Source organism: Liolophura sinensis, chromosome 11 (assembly GCF_032854445.1).
Source record: "Liolophura sinensis isolate JHLJ2023 chromosome 11, CUHK_Ljap_v2, whole genome shotgun sequence".
NCBI lineage: Eukaryota > Metazoa > Mollusca > Polyplacophora > Chitonida > Chitonidae > Liolophura > Liolophura sinensis.
Genome location: NC_088305.1, coordinates 3,096,977 through 3,118,673, shown reverse-complemented (window position 1 = coordinate 3,118,673; position 21,697 = coordinate 3,096,977). Strand labels below are relative to the sequence as shown.

The following is a 21,697-nucleotide window of genomic DNA, read 5'->3' as shown; positions in this document are numbered from 1 at the left end:
AATATTACAATGTAGGTAGTGTTAAGGTGGTCAGAGGGTGAAAAATGCAGGTGTAACTGATTAAATGTACCTCAGACGCACAAGTATGTGCTTAGTCCAAGATGGTCATGGGACGATAGTGTAAAATACAAATGGGCCTCTCCTCCCAAGGTCATATCATATCTACAATCTTGTCAGTCAGGACTCAAGGTATAAAATCCAGTTAACTGATCATGCATCTGTAATGGTGTAGCCAAACATACATGTATGTGAATAATATGTTCACTGAATCTTTGAACAATCCAATTGTACACATACAGGTATTAAAAGTGCCTGCATCAGATCAGGTAAGGTTACTGGGCTGTTCACAGAATGTCCACAACGGTGTAAAATCCACGCACACGTAAATCAGGTCCTCGAATCTCACCTGTCATTTGCTGCAAATTTCACTTGTAATATGCAAATCTAGCATAATAGTCTGCGCTAACTGTTCCTGTTTGGATGAGTGAACACTTCCCTTGCCTGTCATCAGCTCACCTGTGACAGTCCACGACAGCTGCTTTGTGGCGGATATCTTTAAGATTTATAGCCCTTTTCTCTCTATCACAGGGCACCACAGCCGTTTTCACAATCCAGCATCTATAGTTCTGATCCTTATTTCCATATGCACAACTGCACAAGGCATAATGGTGACAATGGACCAGGCTTTCAATTCATACTGTAGACGTTGTGCTCAAGCCTCAGATGAGGACTTGATGCTGCTCTGTACTGTAACCCTCACACCCTCAGACATTTTGGAATACAAGACAACACACAGGGCTAGAGTACATGTATATATATATATACTGTATATTCCTCACTGTGGAGTCCTAAAACACTACCTAAAACTGTGCATACATGTAGGTTTGAGTAAAGGAAACCCGGGTAAGGCATTGGCAGTGACCCCTGGTCTGTGAGAGGAGAGAGAGAGAGAGGGGTATGCATGGAAAAGGGAGCACATGCCTTCAGCCTGTCACTCCTCCATCTCACCCCAGAAGGCATGCACTTCAGGGAGAGTCCATGTGGATGTAGAGGGTAAAGGCATGGGCAGGGAATTTGGGGGTGAATTACAAAGCCAGAAGCAATTGGATGTGCACACACACACACATGCATCCCCTCACTACAGGCTGTGACAGCTAGCTAGGGCAGGTGGAATGGTCTGGTGGCCCCTCAGGGGGGTAAGCATGGAGGTTTTGGAGTTGGGCTTATCACCGCCCCCCCCCCCACACACACACACCCCTTAACCATTAACACATTCTGTCTGTCCAGGGAGTGCAATTCTTCAGCCCTGGTTCACCACTGGCTTGCCTGCCTCACGTGCGCAGCATGGCACATGCAGCAGCGTGGCGCATACGCATGCAGCGAAGATGCGGCCTGGTGATAAATAATTGATCAGTCTGGGTGATCAGCATGCCGCCGTCATAGCCGGCCGCTTGCTGTCCACGACCCCACATGCAGATTGAAACGCTACCCTTATGAAGCTGTAACCTTCATCCCCGCTACATGTAACTGAATGAAGGAAGTAATATGGGGTTGTCATTAAAACCATCCATAACTCATCTCGGCACTCTGCGAGACCAGTTTTCTGAGCCTAAACATATGCAAGAGAGATATACATGTACAAAATTAACAAATTCATCACAACACTGAAAACTACGCAATTATCAACTATTCTGTGATACGTGTACAAACCAAGGAGGTACATGTAACAGCTACCATTATGTCACATGCAAGTTCACTTAACTGAACACTGAGTTTAAGTTTCAACGAAAAAACAGAGCTACAGTACATGTACAAGTACTTTGTCTTGTTTAGAGTAAGAAGAACACATGCACAGTGTATTTCCTGTCACTGCTTAGACATATAAACATGCAACACTTGAAAATGCTATAAACGTGAGCTTTCTGCAAAGCCACGATTCAAGTGAGCTAGTATCAAGTTGTGAAAACACAGAAAATGCCGACACCCAGGGAGCTGATATAGTTCACTGATGATATACAGGGGCTGACAATACTATTATATAAAGCCCTTATCTCAAGAGTCAAAAAATTCCAGATGTTTCCAAAGACTCAATTTATTTCTGTTTATTATCCACATTTGTAAAATCCTGTGATTTAGAGTTACACTTCAAGCAAAACAAAAATAAGCCTTAACATAAAAAGAACACTTTGAAAGCTGTTACTTGATTGTTGTTTCAAATTTCATTTGTATCAATGATATGTTATGATTCCTCCTCCTTTATAGGAGAGTGATTGTTTAGAAATCATAAATGTACCAGTACTTAGATATCTCATTTCAAAAGATACCTGCAAATTCACAGATGTGAGGTAATGTTTTGCACCTGAGGACGTAACAATACCTAAACAAAATTATCAATTGTCCGTAAATAAGAGATCAACATCAGATATTAGAGACCCACATGAAGCCCTCAAAATGATGAAATAGCAGGGGGCGGACGTTAACAGATGTTGAGAGCTGGTTCTTGTTCTCTTTTATTTTTCCACGAAATGATCTTTTGCTTAGAGCTATGAAGGCGATGGCATTTTTTCACAACCCATGTTATGATAACAAACAAGAGCTGCAGGATGGTTCTATGACGCAAGCCCCATATCAGATTGCCCAGCACGCATCAGATGCAACAGGCCGGATAGCAGTTGCAGATGTCACCCCAGACTTGCTGAGAAGTTCTCTTCATGACGAGTAAACAAAACTCCAGTAGGTTAACCCAGACACAGCTTGGTTCGGCTCCGTGCAATCCACGTTCTTTACAAACATTTTTTTCCCTCCTTCCACTTTTTTCTTGCTTGCTCTAAAAGACTATGTAATGTCAATCTCCGACTCGCTGGCAGTTTGCCAGATAATATACTAAAGACTGTGAGAGTAATCTTCCTGGATGGCCGGACTTTGCTGGAAATGCTTGTTCTTTTTTCTCATATCTGTGTCAAACAATGTTGCCTTCAGTACAACTCATAAATTTGTACACATATATATATATAAATGTATATACATTCGCGGATCTTAACAGAATTTTTGGACAACTGATAAATGAAAATCAAAATCTCAATACGGAAAGGTCATGTAGACAACCCAAGCATTCAAGTAACAATGTTATCATTTAAACTTGTTTGTACCTGTAAGGTGTGACAAAAATTTTATGCAATACAGTAACTTGATTAGACAAAGGAAGTTAATCCTCCTAAGCCTTTAATCTTTTGAAGACTGTTAATGTTTATAAGACGAAGCCCTTACCTTCTGTGTTGATAGGAAATATTCATGCCACTCACTCTGGGAGACGACCGTCATTTATGTCATTTATATATTAAATGATATAAACAAATCCCACTGTTTAATTCTCATGCATCAGCAGTGTGAGTGAAACTTTTAATGAATTGTGACAGATATGAGTAAATTTCTCAGAAATCATCAAAAAAATCACTCTGTCAATTTGTTGGCTTAAATTTTGACATCCTATCTTTCAATATCGGCCCTTCACTAACATGCAGCCTGAATGTAATACAATATCAATTTTTTTATTTATTTATTTATTTGTTTGGCCTTTGTCTCCATATTTGGCCAGAATTTGGTTAGGAGGAAAACACACAGAGCCCAGGGGAAACCCAAATATCACCAAGTTGCTGGCAGCCCTCCCTCTTCCCATGAACTTATCGGCTGGAGACGAAGCCAGCATGAGTTGGAGTTGAACTCACAGTGATTGCATTGGTCAGAGGCTCCTGGGTCATTGTGTGCTGCAATAACACACTAACCACTTGGCCAGAGAGGCTGCCTACATGTATTTCTTCTGCAGTTTAGCCCGAAAGAACGCACTTTCAGAAACATATAAAGGAAATCTCTCCATAACTTTTTCCACCAGACAGACCAGTACATGTCAACACTGGCTAAACCATAACCTCCTTACCAACGGGTTAATCAGATGACACCAATCATGCAAAGGAAAGCGAAAGCTGGTCTGAGAACAATACAATGTACATGTTCTAGAAAGGTCAGTTTGTCTGTGTCAATCAACTCTCTACCTCACCTCACAAGGTCCAACTACAATGTTGGTGGAGTGCTAAAGGTCAGTGGAGTGGTGGCCAGTGTCTGCAGGGCATGGTCAGTCTAGCCAGGTTAACTTACCACAGCTGGGCAGGGTGTCACTGGATTAAGGGCTTTATAGTTGTATACTACATGTAGGTCACTAGAGGGACAAAATTTTACAGAACTCTTATATGTAGCTCTGAACAATTTAGTGGTACATGTATCTAACATAAAGTATGCAAAACTGCTGTCCAAAATCCTAAGCCTTTGGTTTGACAATGTCTTCAATGCCAGACAAGTACATGTAGTGTATGTACATGTAACACCCTGAAGTCCATGTATATATACAAACATACACCGTACATGTACATGTATTCAGTTGAAGTGGATGATTCAAAGTCATTTTCCGCCATTTAGCTCCAGCTATATTTCATGTCATTAAGTCTTCAAGAAGTAGGTCAGATGTATCCAATTCCCTCCCTTGATTACCACTCTCTAGTTCTTAAGAGTAGAAAAAACAACTGGTACTGCGCTGCACTTATGCTTGCATGTGTATGTCCATCAACAGCTACAAGGTGATCAACATTTCCACTGCAGATTTTTTCATGTTTTTTTGCACAAAAAGGACAGAACCTAACCTGTAATTTAATTTAGTTTTTGCACACTCATGTGCTACGTTTGTGTTGTTTGATTTCAGCAGTCTCTAACAACAAAATCACACCGGTTTAGTTGCATTGGTGAGAGGCCTCCGGGTCATTACACTGCGCTAGCGTGCTAACCAACTTAGCCACAGAGGCCCCTTGGAAAAAATACATGCAGACATAACATTGGATTCAAAGTAAGTGGTAACGATACCATATACTTCGTCAACAAAGACTAAAGGGTCGTGTATACATAACGTAGCTCTATAATGGCAGTAAAGATGTATATAACATGAACATATAGACATATATCAGTACAAAAAGTTATGACGATTTTAATAACATCCATGGCGGCGAATCAACAAGAATCTACAGACATTTACCACAACGCAGACCTTTTATAATAGCCTAGAGTTGGATCACATGAATCAAAACCTAATGTGGGAGAAAAAATTCTGCGAAATGGAGAAGGGAAATGATGCAGGACATCTGGCTTACAAACACGTTTTAACCAAATAACCGGAAACTTCCCACAAGGAACAAAGCAAAAAAACAGAAAGGCCTTGCTTGTTTGACACCACATCTGTAGCTCATAAAGATAACTGCCATTGGGTTCATCTGTGCTTGGCAAGGTGCTAAGGGAGGAAACTCTGTCAGCTCTACATTTCACCACACATGATGTATGTGTATACACAATGTATACAAACACACAAAATAACTTCAATGCAAACCCAACTTTTATACAGATGCGGTCTAAAGTCAAAAAAAGCATACCTTTAAAAAAGCACTTAGAAGTGAGATTCAACCGTCAAATTTTCAGACATATATTTGTGAAGAGAATGAAAGATGTACACTATCCAAGCAGTTCAGTCTTTCCATGAAATCTTTCGTTCAAAGAAAAAACTCTGTAGAATGCCCTTAATTTGAGGACTCATTTTCATGTGTATATGTACCTGTACCGTACCCATGTGGTAGCCATGTATGTGTACTGTACCCATGTGGTAAACAAGCACATGTATTGTACCTGTGTGGTAACCATGCACTTGTATTGTACCCATGTGGTAACCATCTACGTGTATTGTACTTATGTGGTGACCATGTATGTGTATCATACCCATGTGGTAACCATGTACGTGTACTATACCCATGCATGTGTACTGTACCTATGTGGTAACCATGCACGTGTATCGTACCCATGTGGTAACCATGTACGTGTATTGTACCCATGTGGTAACCATGTACGTGTACCGTACCCATGTGGTAATCATATACGTGTACTGTACCCATGTGGTAACCATGTATGCATATTGTACCCATGTGGTAACCATGCACGTGTATTGTACCCATGTGGTAACCATGCACGTGTACCGTACCCATGTGGTAATCATATACGTGCGCTGTACTCATGTGGTAACCATGCACGTGTATTGTACCCACGTGGTAACCATGTACGCGTATTGTAACCATGTACGTGTACCGTACCCATGTGGTAATCATATACGTGTACTGTACTCATGTGGTAACCATGCACGTGTATTGTACCCACGTGGTAACCATGTACGCGTATTGTACCCATGTGGTAACCATGTACGTGTACCGTACCCATGTGGTAATCATATACATGTACTGTACCCATGTGGTAACCATGCACGTGTGCTGTACCCACGTGGTAACCATGTACGCGTATTGTACCCATCTGGTAACCATGCACGTGTATTGTACCCACGTGGTAACCATGTACGCGTATTGTACCCATGTGGTAACCATGTACGTGTACCGTACCCATGTGGTAATCATATACGTGTACTGTACCCATGTGGTAACCATGTACGTGTATCGTAACCATGTGGTAATCATGTAAGTGTATCATACACCACTGTACACACAGTGTACTTGTGTACCTAGTCCAGATACAGGACCTGGATGAGTCCTAACTCTGATAGTAACCGGGCCATGAAGCTGTATAGCTAAACCTCAATGCATGTAAACCCTTATCTATCCACAAACAGATGGGGTAGATCAATTAAAGGCAGATAAGAGGAGTAGGGCAGCCAGCCTCAGGGTCTTGGCATACTGCACCCAACCTGGTCTCAGCTCAGGGGGCAGACCACAAACACCCAGGGGAACAGGGGCACTAAGACAACAAACCTTAGTAGCTACTTACTGTATTTATGCCAGAAATTTTTGGCTACTACTCTTCTCTTCCCATACAGACTTTGTGATGCTTTGATGTGTTCTCAGTGAGAAATTTACTGCAGACATGGCAGTTCACATGTAGCCTATCTGCACATGTATACATGACACAGCCAGACTTGATCAAATCAGCACTACACATACATGTACACGGAACTAAAATATAATCCCTACTGGCGGATCCTTTTGTACATGGACCTAAAATGTAATCCCCACTAGGGGATCCTTTTGTACATGGACCTAAAATTGAATCCCTGGCGACTGATCCTTTTGCACATGGACCTAAAATTGGACCTAAAATTGAATCCCTGCCGACTGATCCTTTTGCACTTGGACCTAAAACTGAATCCCTGCTGACAGATCCTTTGGTACATTGACCTAGAACTGAATCCCTGCTGACAGATCCTTTTGTACATGGACCTAAAATATAATCCCTGTTGACAGATCCTTTTGCACCTGGACCTAAAATATAATCCCTGCTGACAGATCCTTTTGCACCTGGACCTAAAATGTAATCCCTGCTGACTGATCCTCTTAAACATGTACCTGTAGACGACAGATCTAGAATGTACCTACACACACTGATCATTAAATCATGCATTATTAAACTAAGTTTTCCAAATAAAAAAAAAACATGAATATTTGATTATGTTAAGTTATAGTGTAGCACAGTTACATGTACATGTATGAAATATAACAAACAATACTGTACAATGTACAATGTATACATGTCTTATGCACGGCTTATTTTTGCATTACATGACAAGAATGCAAAACTGATCACAGAGTCCATTAATTAAATTATTTTGCATGTTTCTTTAGTTCTCTGGGTTAAAACTGACTCTTAACTTTCGTGTAGGACAGGTCAACTTAATGCGCGAATAACAAACACTTACAATCCTTTCATTGTTTAAGGCCGTTTTGAGGTAAAATCAAATATTTCATAGCAGTCAATTATGACTGACAGAGTGTACCGAGTTCATTACAGGCTTTACTTTTCCGTAATATCCTGTTCTTCTCATTTCAACTAAATCCCTGAGCAAAATTTCTGTTGTTCATATTTCTGATGACAGTCAGAAACAAAATTTGCATGGCAAATGACTTCTACATGCATACATGTATGTACACTGTACGTAAGATGCTGGTCTTCACATTGCCAGGAATACTTATCTGGAAATTTACGTCCTTAACATTTCAAGTGCAATCCATGAGTATTAGTCCTTGTTTTTCACATCGTTTTTCAGATACATGTATAATGTCACATCTCCACATATGTACAGGGCCAATGTATACTACATTTTCATATCAATTGCATTCATTCACAGACAACAAAAGCTCTCAGAAAGCATTATTTTGGGTTGCATTTAATTAAATTTCTCCTTTAACGTTTGAGATCAGAACCTTCATTTTTATATCTAACTATGGGTCTGTATAAAATAGTTCTAAACCACAGATAAAATATATATTTCAAAAAAAATGTTGCTATGAGATTAAAATGCACATTGAAAGTATTAAACTGCGTTAAACAGGTGTGTTTTGTGTTGTATATCATCATGCAATGATGACGATTTTCATCCTGCGGTCTTGTTAACTATTCATAAGAAAATAGCATTAAAACAGATGCCTGTTTGAATATGTGATACTTGATACTTGTAACGATAAATAGCATTAATTCATTGTATAATAAATGTACAGGTAAGTTGATTTAAGAAATAAAAATTTCCTCCTTGACAGTTACATGTAATTACTGCACGTAAATGCAATCCTGTGATTATGGAAAACAAGTGCACTCAAAATCCAGAAATGGAATAAAAACACACCTGAAAATCCACTTTACTAACCCATCTTTATGTGAGTTTCCTATTTTTTGTGTTTTGTTTTTTTTTGGTGAAGGTTTTTATTCCTTTATTCCTTTTATTTTAAAAAAACAATTGCAGCAGCAATCCCCCTTAGATTATTTTTAAATTTCAGTGTTAGTTTTACACTCCAGACATTATATTCCTGCCATAAAACAATTTAAATTGGTATGCCCTAGTTACAGCTGTTCCCGTCCCTACCATCACAGTATACAGACACAGGGGGCAACCTATACATTGTCTACACCCTTATCCCGAGTGCCAACAAAAGCCACTATATCTCCATGTAGCTGTTACCATTTTAAATGAATTAAGTTAATGTGTAAAATGCATCAAACAAACTTGACTTGGAGTGGATTTTGACACTTCATTCAAAGACTGGTTTGTAAAGCTATTGTCAGCAGGAGTAGATCACTCTCTTAGCCTCCTTCAGTAGCGAAAGTCATTCACACACTACAATGTTATCCAAACTTCAGTCTCCGCCTCTACCATCTGACCTTTGACCTTCCATTCACATAAACAGTTGGCACAGTTTCACTTGTCAAGCCCCCTCAACAAGAACCTATGACCTAAAAGCCTACCAACACCCTGTATACAGAAAGGGGGTGATAAAAATACCCTGTGGAATGCCAATGTAAATGTGATACGACCTGCAGCCTATATGGTTAGGCATCAAATATATAAACATGGCCTTCAATTACCTTCCATAATGCACAGGCATCAGAGGCTGATAGTATCAACATGCTGCCACTGAATCGGTTAGTTCTGGCATTTTCTGTTTAAACCGTGTCAGCCCAGTACCTGCGTCTTCTCCCATGCACATACATGGAAATATGCCTGCATTACAACACAGATCAAGAGTCTGACTTACACATCTCTGTTTAAATCAAAACTAAAATTTGAATTTACTGCCAAATCAGTAGTATATGGATCATGCACATTTTTTTTTTTCATATTTCTTTAATAATAAAAAAAAAACAAAAAAAAGTCATCTGTACTATGTGATTTGCCATTATCGTCATTAGCATTAGTTAATAACAACGTTGGGATAGAGCAAGTTCTGTGGATCTTTATTCCCGTCAATTTTGTCCTATATCGGCGCGACTCTGTATGATGCATATGATACACTACTGGTCTACAAAAAATCGATGTGCACATTTGTTTATTTGCTAAAGCTTGCAAGAATTTATCATTGAGTTAGTCGAAAAGGCGATACTGAATTGTTTTTTTTTCTGAAGAAAACCAAGGTACCCCTTATATGGGTATACATGTAGATTCACAAAATATATGTCGCACTGAACATTATTTTCATTATCAATGTGTGACAAGGAGTCATTAGGGGTGTTTTTTGCTAATTAGGAGCAAAAAAATATTTTTTACAACTGACTTTTCAGATTATACATCCTAAGAATTAATAGACAGCAAAATAAAAACTCAATAAAATCAACTGACAAACATATTTCACTAATCCGCACGTTCACAATGTAGGCACAGTACATCAGCACTTATACCCGAGCATACATTCTGGACCATACACATGTACAGTCATTCATTTCCATCTTTTCGCTATGCAATCATTAATCTTTCCGTCCCTTGATCATAACGCACAAATCTTGAGTCAATACTGGTTGATGGAGACTGGAATGTGGTACTAGATCCATTGACCTATAATCTAATTGCACCAATAAACTCAATGAAGCGTAGCACATAAATTGTGTTACATGGCTCAGTACATGCAGACTGTTAGTCATCAAACAAATCTGTGCTGCCACATCGAAATGCCAAGTCTATTGGAACTGATTTCATGAGGTTTTCCTTTGACAAGCAACAATCACCAAAACTTACAAGAAACACACTTTACAAGAAACACTTAAAAAGTATACATCATATGATTCCTTTTGTTCTACAAGCCAACCCATGATTTGAGCATACTGATCATGCAACCTTTGTATTTGATTTCCTGGATTCATTCTTTAGGAAACTGCCTTTGACATCTTTCAAACTACCCTGAATGACCATAAATTTAATTAATGACTCACTTGTCCATTCTTCCAGATTCTGAGAGTTCTACTGATTTTTGAAAGGTGTTTTGAGGTTTGCTTGGAACATGTGATGATATTCTACTAGAAAATTGTATGTTTCAGCACCAAAAATAATGTTTTGTGACATTCATTTGTCTGTAAAAATGACTTTTGTGGGCGAAAGTTTAGGTTATTTAGGGTAATTTATAATTGTATTCAGTCCACTAATTCTCAACAAGAAACAATTCTGTCAGCAATAGTTATGTTTTCTCTTATCATATTCACTTTTCTTAAACAGAATTAAAACCTTTGTAGTACATGTACATGTACAGTACATAGCCCAGGGGAAATTAACCCATGACCATCTGCAGGCTGCTACATTTTGCAAATCTTCCCAATGAATGACCAGTGAAGGTTAGCCAGCAAGAGCTAAATGTTGAAATCCATGTAATATACATGTACAAACTGAAGCTTCATTGCAGTATTTAATCTATTCATGACACAGTGCAAGAAGTTTGAAGAGTTCAAATTAGTACATGTAAGTATTTATATATCTGATTGGGGCATAATCATGTATTCAAGAATATAGGCCATAAACTTCATGTAAGCCCACTTAAACAGTCCTAGAGTACGTGAGCAGTCTCCAAGAAGTGTGGTCAATGGACAATCTTGAAGACTTTCCTTTCACTTCAAAGACAAGCATCTTAATAGCCACTCAATCATAACATGCTTTTTTTTTTAATGTTAATTCAGATTCAATGTCGAGGGTTAAATTTGCTCTGTTTTACCACCAGTACTCTGGTCATGTGACCAAACAGTGCACTGATGATTGGCTCAGAGCAGCTATGCACATCACTGCAAAACTATAAGGGAGACTGCTGCTGGTGTACGCGTACAGTGTTTAGACTGCAGATGTGACAGGTAAAGGTACAGTTGCAGGTAACTCACCATCTTGAGAGTTTCTAACTGGCCCAGCCAGTCTCCCAGCTGCTTCTCTGCATCCTGATCGTCATGGTCACTGTCCACCTCCACATCGCTGGCGCACGGGTAAAACTCCACCTCCTCCTCCATCCTGAAACACACACACAACTGACGCTCAGTTTGGATTTACGACACTGTTGCTTAATGTCATACCGTTTTATGGGTGGACGAAATCGTCAGGTCACCAGGTAAACCACCGACATTTGGCAAGATATGGATGAACTTTTCCACGTGTGACTCACAGATACACACACAACTGTACTGGTTAGTTTTACGACACTGTTGTATTATAATGTCATTCCGTTTTGTGAGTGGAGGAAACCATCAGGTCACCATGTAAACCACCGACATTTGGCAAGTTATGGATGAACTTTTCCATGTGTGACACACAGATACACCCACACACAACTACAGGGTGGGATTACAACACTGTTGTATTATAATGTCATACAGTTTTGTGAGTGGAGGAAACCATCAGGTCACCATGTAAACCACCAACATTTGGCAAGTTATGGATGAACTTTTCCATGTGTGACACACAGATACACCCACACACAACTACAGGGTAGGATTACAACACTGTTGTATTATAATGTCATACCGTTTTGTGAGTGGAGAAAACCATCAAGTCACCATGTAAACCACCAACATTTGGCAAGTTATAGATGAACTTGTCGCAGACACACACACAACTATAAACTCAGGTAGGATTTATTTTACAGTTCTTTAACACCATACCACACATATAAGAATTCCCCCCCGCCAGGGTTTATACATTTTAAAGATCTCAAATTCCAGACTTTATCAAGGTTTTCCAGGCCTGAACAAACGGTCATGCAAAGGTCGCCAAGCGCTTACTGTCACCACTTAAGTCTACACAACAGTGAGATCAGGAGAAAGTCTAAAAATAACCTGTCCAAGGTGAGGTTTGAACCTACAGATGTCAGGAGGAGGAGATAATGCCAAAATGTGAGCCTGTCTGTGGGTTTTTCTGGGCGGTAAGTACTCACATATAATATACAAGTAACCACAGCTGAAGATGTCCCTTTTATTCCAAGTAATCATATAAACATTATCCTGATTTATTGCCACATAGGGATGGACATTCCCTGTCCAGGATAATGGCTTACAGCTACATGGATGTGTATATGTACCCAGCTATGGATAAGGGAGCCCCCCCCCCCCCCTCCCCTACACCGGGAGGGGGCTGATGTTATTACGTCCCTGACATCAATGGTACACAGCATGAAGGGGATAGTGCAACGACTGGTTGACCCGTATCAGTATAATGGCTCGGGCGGGGCAGCTTGCTTGCCTTCGGTAAGTCGTCTCAGTGAGGCAGCACTAAATAAAAAACAGCGATGGAAATCCGCCCTGCTACAAGGAGGCACATTACACATACATGCACCCTAAAGATTCCTTCGTCGTCATATGACTGAAAAATTGTTGAGTACGACGTTAAACCCCAAGCACTCACTCACTCACTCACTCACTCAATGGTACATGTAACTACAAAATTAATTTCATTATGACTTTGATTGGTGTTTAACGCCGCTATACACAAGAATAATTCACTTACACAACGGTGTCCAGCATTATGGTGGGAGAAAACTAGACAGACACCTGGGGAAACGCACGACCATCGTCAGGTTGCTGGCTGACTTTCCCACATATTTGTATCCACAAAAAGAGCACAACTTTTATTCTATGTTCAGCATTTTGGGAGCATGTTACCATAATGCTCTCAACTTCTGCTGGACTTTTGTTAAGTACTGGTTTATTTGTCATCATCAAACCGACATATCTTTGTTCTTATTTCCAAAATTTTTGTCTTCAAAGCTAGCTGCATCAGGCAGTATCTATAAATATATTCACTGAATGATCGCACAATGCAAGTCTTCCAAGAACAGGGCCTTTGTCATCATAATATCTGGCTTACGCATTTGCAAATTTCCAAGGTTTTAATATCGTAGCTATCACCAAGTACTCGGTGACAGACAGTAGAGTGTGGTGCACAATGCATCTCTTACACAAATCAGCATTTCCACCAGACCTGGGACACGCACCACGGTAGCAAAGACCCGCTGCAACACTACTGCCCCAATAGCCATGCTTATACTGCGACAAAAATCAATTCTTCTTCCGAAAGAAGTATTCAAGATGAAAAAAATAATCTAAGTGCTGCGGAAATGTCTTGGGGAAAGCAGACAGCATGTTCCGAGGAGAGGAATAAGAGCATTGCTGAATCCCGGATACGCTGGACATGTACATGGCCAGCAGCATGAGAAAGATTTGGGTGCACCATCATCATTCATTGAACATGCATAAAAAAAAAGAGAGATTCTAAATGGAACAAAGTTTAACATTTGTGTTACATTTATAGTACGGGTAACAACTACTTCCACCTACATATGGGTACACGTAGATCCAGGTAGTCACATCTGCAGATGGTCATCTAGACGCGTTTCAAATCCTACAGCCAGGTGGGTGAAATTCAAGATCAAATGAATGCAAACTTGCTAATTCTGTGACATCCCCCGAGACACCTATGTGCCCATGTATGTCATCTGGCATTATGACCCGCCCCCCCCCCCCCCACCACCCCCTGAAGTGAATGTGTGAATGACCCACTTTCAAGATTAAATCTATACCATATATTATGTTCAAAAGAAGGCCATCAGACCAATAAATTCTGAGTCAAACAGAGACTGAGGGCTGACTGTCACACCTATACTCCACATGTCCATGTAGACAAGACCTGCAGGGTACATGTACAAGCATTTGATAATCACCTTTATAAGCTAATGTCCAAAACACATGTACGTGTGCCACATTACAGAAGGCCATGAATGTGTACATGTATCAAATGTACCTAAAATGTGTACATGTATCAAATGTACCTAAAATGTGTACATGTATCAAATGTACCTAAAATTTCCTCCATGACAAAGTTGCTTATTTTCCCAGAATCTGGGAATTTTATGGATTTTTAGAAAGGTGCTTTGAGAGTAGGATGATATCCTACTGGGAAAATGTATATTTTAGCACCAGAAGTAATATCTCATGACCTTTACTGGCCTCCAAAAATGATTTTTGTGGTCGAATTTTAGGTAGTTTAGGGTAGGTGTGGACACACGTACACTTAAATTCATAAATGACATGTATGTACATATACTATTGTATGTATTGTCATGTATGACGTGCTGTACAACTCTATTCAACAATGTCATGGGTATACATCTGTCTTGTATGTACTGGTACACGTATTGTCATGTTCGACATTGTGCTGCACAGCTCTATTCAACAATGTCATGTGTATACATCTGTCTTGTATGTACTGGTACACGTATTGTCATGTTCGACATTGTGCTGCACAGCTCTATTCAACAATGTCATGTGTATACATCTCACTGTCTTGTATGTACTGGTATACATGTTGTCATGTATGACATTGTGCTGCACAACTCTATTCAACAATGTCATGTGTATACATCTAACTGTCTTGCATGTACTGGTATACATGTTGTCATGTATGACATTGTGCTGAACAACTCTATTCAACAATGTCATGTGTATACATCTCACTGTCTTGTATGTACTGGTATACATGTTGTCATGTATGACATTGTGCTGCACAACTCTATTCAACAATGTCATGTGTATACATCTCACTGTCTTGTATGTACTGGTATACATGTTGTCATGTATGACATTGTGCTGCACAACTCTATTCAACAATGTCATGTGTATACATCTAACTGTCTTGTATGTACTGGTATACCTATTGTCATGTATGACATTGTGCTGTACAACTCTATTCAACAATGTCATGTGTATACATCTAACTATCTTGCATGTACTGGTATACGTATTGTCATGTTCGACATTGTGCTGCACAACTCTATTCAACAATGTCATGTGTATACATCTCACTGTCTTGTATGTACTGACACACGTATTGTCATGTACGACATTGTGCTGCACAACTCTATTCAACAATGCCACGTGTATACATCTAACTGTCTTGCATGTACTGGTATACATGTTGTCATGTATGACATTGTGCTGCATAACTCTATTCAACAATGTCATGTGTATACATCTCACTGTCTTGTATGTACTGGTATACATGTTGTCATGTATGACATTGTGCTGCACAACTCTATTCAACAATGTCATGTGTATACATCTAACTATCTTGCATGTACTGGTATACATGTTGTCATGTATGACATTGTGCTGTACAACTCTATTCAACAATGTCATGTGTATACATCTAACTGTCTTGTATGTACTGGTATACATGTTGTCATGTATGACATTGTGCTGTACAACTCTATTCAACAATGTCATGTGTATACATCTAACTGTCTTGTATGTACTGGTATACGTATTGTCATGTATGACATTGTGCTGCACAACTCTATTCAACAATGTCATGTGTATACATCTAACTATCTTGCATGTACTGGTATACGTATTGTCATGTTCGACATTGTGCTGCACAACTCTATTCAACAATGTCATGTGTATACATCTCACTGTCTTGTATGTACTGGCACACGTATTGTCATGTACGACATTGTGCTGCACAACTCTATTCAACAATGCCACGTGTATACATCTAACTGTCTTGCATGTACTGGTATACATGTTGTCATGTATGACATTGTGCTGCACAACTCTATTCAACAATGTCATGTGTATACATCTAACTATCTTGCATGTACTGGTATACATGTTGTCATGTATGACATTGTGCTGTACAACTCTATTCAACAATGTCATGTGTATACATCTAACTATCTTGCATGTACTGGTATACGTATTGTCATGTTCGACATTGTGCTGCACAACTCTATTCAACAATGTCATGTGTATACATCTCACTGTCTTGTATGTACTGGTACACGTATTGTCATGTATGACATTGTGCTGTACAACTCTATTCAACAATGTCATGTGTATACATCTAACTGTCTTGCATGTACTGGTATACATGTTGTCATGTATGACATTGTGCTGCACAACTCTATTCAACAATGTCATGTGTATACATCTAACTATCTTGCATGTACTGGTATACGTATTGTCATGTATGACATTGTGCTGCACAACTCTATTCAACAATGTCATGTGTATACATCTCACTGTCTTGTATGTACTGGTGTACGTATTGTCACGTATGAGCTTGTGCTGTATAGAACCTATTACACTTATATGAATGCACATGCAATGGGGCAGCAGGATATTCAGTTCATATTTAATATACTGTTACGCAATTATTTTGGGGCTAAGTACTTGGATTAAGATTTGGATTAAGGTTAAAACTGGTATTAAGTCAACTGGGCAATGAACAGTGGTAAATTACATATGTTGCTGAACATCAAAACATTGCAAAATGCTAACTGTATTAAGCATACAAATATCTGCAGACTAACCCTGGCTGTCACAAAGCCATTATGAATTCTTTGGAACCAAGATCTGCTAACTGCTGGTCCAATATTCCCCCATGATACATGCCAAGTCTCCCAGTCCGTGCCAAGCTGATTACCACAGCTGGCTACAGTAGGGATGGGATTTCATCAAATAGCTGCACAAGCTACCATCTAATCCATACCATCCAAAATCCAATAAAACATGTTGCTTTCTCATGCCATGCTGTTCAAAGGACATGCACATATCCACTGCGCCTGTTATACCGGCGAGTGGAGCGCCGACACGCACTGGCCCTGCATCACTGCACCGGCTGCAGCTGGCTGTGGTACTGTAGCTAGGACTGATTTTGCTGCCGCTGAGGCCAGTATCGCCAGGAGTTGCATGTCAGTGTCTGCTGGTGTGTTAAGATGTACAGCTGTCTTTGTGTGCCGCGCTGCACTTTGCTGGGCCATACTCGAGACCAGCTGATTCTACACTATAACACTACGCGTAGTGTCCTACTGCAGTTTGAATGTAGATAAAACCAGATGCTCAAACATCGCTGTACACACCTCACATATAGAGCTAAACACAGCCAATGTTCTGATCAATGTGAAAACATCCCAGATACATGTGTACACTGCATCGTCTGTACACATTCTACAGAATGTACACATCATATGTAAGCCTTGTGTACACGTACATGTATCAGCCAGGGCTCAAACTTATGAACAGTCGCTGTAATTTCAAGTCCAGCTCATGCTGGCTTCCTCTCCGGCCGTACATGGGAAGGTCTGCCAGCAACCTGCAGATGGTCGTGGGTTTCCCCCGGGCCCTGCCCGTTTTCCCCCCACCATAATGCTGGCCGCCATCGTATAAGTGAAATATTCTGGAGTACGGCATAAAACACCAATCAAATAAATAAATAAATAAACTTATGAAAATAATTCTGAAAGCGCCTTTCTAATGGCTGAATAGTGTGCTTTGCCATAATCCTTATAAAAATACCTTTGTTAAATTCACACGTACAACATTAAATGTGCCTCCATGCAGGCACAGAACAATTGTGAATGTACGTACATGTACACACTGTAAGAAGGATTTTTCCTGTACATGTACATGGGCCAAATCATGTTTAATTCAACTGCACATTTTTACTCTTTAAAGAGAAGTCTGAAAAGGGTAGTATGACTAAATTACATTGGCAGGCCTTGCGAACATATACAACAGCAATTACACTCAGAGATATCGATTAATTTCTCTAGTTGATACAAAATATATACCTGTACAGGTAAGTCAAATATAATTACTGCATGTAGATGTAGATAAACACAACACATGATGGCCAGCGCAGGTCACCAGATCATAATACAGGGCGCGTAGACCACTGATGTACATGTACATGTAAGTGAGTGAGTGCTTGGGGCTTAATGTCGTAAATAACAATTTTTCAGTCATATGACGACAAAGAAATCCTTAGAATGCATGTAATGTGCCTCCTTTACACAGGACGGATTTCCACCACTCTTTTATTTAGTGCTGCTTCACTGAAACGCCTTATAGAAGGCTAGTAAGCTGCCCTGCCCGAACCATTATACTGATACAGGTCAACCAGTCGTTGCACTATCCTTTTCATGCTGAACTTCATGTACAAGTTCATGTAAAAGTTGTAAATGTGTAGCAGTTGGTTAATGGTATGCTCTATGTTCACACTGATTCTCTGTACATAGGCATAGCAGCTGGTTAATGGTATGCTCTATGTTTACACCAATTCTCTGTACATAGGCGCAGCAGTTGGTTAATGGTATGCTCTATGTTCACACTGATTCTCTGTACATAGCCATAGCAGCTGGTTAATGGTACATGTATGCTCTATGTTTACACTGATTCTCTGTACATAGGCGCAGCAGTTGGTTAATGTTATGCTGTATGTTTACACCAATTCTTTGTACATAGGCGTAGCAGTTGGTTAATGGCATGCTGTATGTTTGCAATGATTCTCTGTACATAGGCATAGCAGTTGGTTAATGGTATGCTCTATGTTTGCAATGATTCTCTGTACATAGGCGTAGCAGTTGGCTAATGGTATGCTGTATGTTTACACCGATTCTCTGTACATAGGCGTAGCAGTTGGTTAATGGTGTGCTCTATGTTTACACCAATTATTTGTACATAGGCGTAGCAGTTGGTTAATGGTATGCTGTATGTTTACACCAATTCTTTGTACATAGGCGTAGCAGTTGGTTAATGGCATGCTGTATGTTTGCACCGATTCTCTGTACATAGGCGTAGCAGTTGGCTAATGGTATGCTTGCACCGATTCTCTGTACATAGGCATAGCAGTTGGTTAATGGTATGCTGTATGTTTGCACTGATTCTCTGTACATAGGCGTAGCAGTTGGCTAATGGTATGCTGTATGTTTACACCGATTCTCTGTACATAGGCATAGCAGTTGGTTAATGGCATGCTGTATGTTTGCACCGATTCTCTGTACATAGGCGTAGCAGTTGGCTAATGGTATGCTGTATGTTTACACCGATTCTCTGTACATAGGCATAGCAGTTGGTTAATGGCATGCTGTATGTTTGCACCGATTCTCTGTACATAGGCATAGCAGTTGGTTAATGGTATGCTGTATGTTTGCACCGATTCTCTGTACATAGGCGTAGCAGTTTGTTAATGGTATGCTGTATGTTTACACTGATTCTCTGTACATAGGCGTAGCAGTTGGCTAATGGTATGCTGTATGTTTACACCGATTCTCTGTACGTAGGCGTAGCAATTGGTTAACGGTATGCTGTATGTTTACACTGATTCTCTGTACATAGGTGTAGTAGTTGGTTAACGGTATGCTGTATGTTTACACTGATTCTCTGTACATAGGTGTAGTAGTTGGTTAATGGTATGCTCTATGTTTACACTGATTCTCTGTACATAGGTGTAGCAGTTGGTTAATGGTATGCTCTATGTTTACACTGATTCTCTGTACGTAGGCGTAGCAATTGGTTAATGGTATGCTCTATGTTTACACTGATTCTCTGTACATAGGCCTAGCAGTTGGTTAATTTTATGCTCTATGTTTACACCTATTCTCTATACAGAGGCTGTGGGTCCAGTATCATCATCTGGGGTATATACACAGAGCAGCCTTAGGGACTTCCTGCACCCAGTAAAACACTGCCAGCTGTTGGGGATACAATATATGATGTACAATTGTACCTCTATCCCTGGGTTAGCTAAAGGCTTCTCCACAAACTGACCATATACCTTTCTACAGCATTTCAGACTGAACAATAAAATGTCTCCTAATGTATCAAATGAAAAAATGAATGTTTGTATTAATCTTATAATTAAAGGTGCATGGAGTGTGTACATATATCTGAGCCTAGAAAAATGCTCATAAATAATATACACTGTAACATACATACCTTAATTCCGTGCTTTTTCGCATGAATATACAAATGAACATCTAGGAAAAAGCAACCTTCAGCTCCATTTATGCACTTTTTTTAATTTCATTTTGGAGACAAAACTACATGTACATTGGTTGGGTTCAGAAAACTGCATAACTTTATCAGATAGACTACAGAGCTTATAAGTGACCTCAGAATATATGTGCATGAGTGGCTATCTTCCTAACAGGCAAAAGGTTTCAGAATTACAGCAGATGTACACACAGGGAAGTGCTTCCTCACTGGCTACTGGCTGCAGCCTACTGGCAGTCCAGGTCATGTGGTCAGTAGACAAATGACCTCAACTGTCCCTTCGACATTTCAATTCCATAAATGTCAGCTGGAGCAATCCACAATCTGATCTTGCTGTCAGAGGAAATCTGGTCAACAGTGGACAGAAAACAAATTACCAAAACAGAAGCCAGCTAAAACAGCCATGGACAGATGGAAAGTCATGGCTGATGTTAGAAGGCCTTCCTACTTCATCGGGGTGCATAGGGGAACCTTAGATCAGCCCCGGAAATGGAGGGACAGGAGACCAGGAGAGGAATGGGAGGTTAGGGGAGGGGAAATTGTGGGGGTATACTTGAACACACAAAAACTGACCCAGAAACACACTGCCCTCCTGATGTACAGTCATACTTATAAGTGCTCCATATGACTGAAATTAGACAGCATTACTCCATCCTTGTTTGAAACCACAACTACAGTACTCAGAAATAATACACTTGAAGTACTCCACTGTAGTACATGTACATGGTTATATAGTATATGTATATACACTAGATGAATGTACAATGTATGTTACAGATTACGGGCTGCATGATTTTCTGTCACTTCCGTCCTCCGGAATTATGGCGCATGACACCACAAGGGCATGTAAAAGTGTAATGTACACATAAAAAACAGAACGCACCCACAGCCGCGCATACCCATGTAATCTGCTCTTAAGACATCATTATTAGTCAGTTAACTGACAAATTATCCTCATTAAGTCTACATACAAGCTATTATCATGCTGTGCACACACATATACATGTATATATACACTAATAAGTTTTACATACATGTACATACATAC

The 21,697-nt window shown here is 39.8% G+C and overlaps 1 protein-coding gene across 1 annotated transcript in view; it reads right to left on the bottom strand.

Moving 5' to 3' along the window:
* The window catches only part of LOC135477476 (uncharacterized), a 104,963-nt gene that overhangs the window by 64,839 nt on the left and 18,427 nt on the right, over positions 1–21,697 (bottom strand). Inside the window, exon 2 of the mRNA XM_064757593.1 lies at positions 11,713–11,836. Coding sequence (XP_064613663.1) covers positions 11,713–11,836 — 124 coding nt within the window. The remainder of the gene's footprint in view (positions 1–11,712; positions 11,837–21,697) is intronic.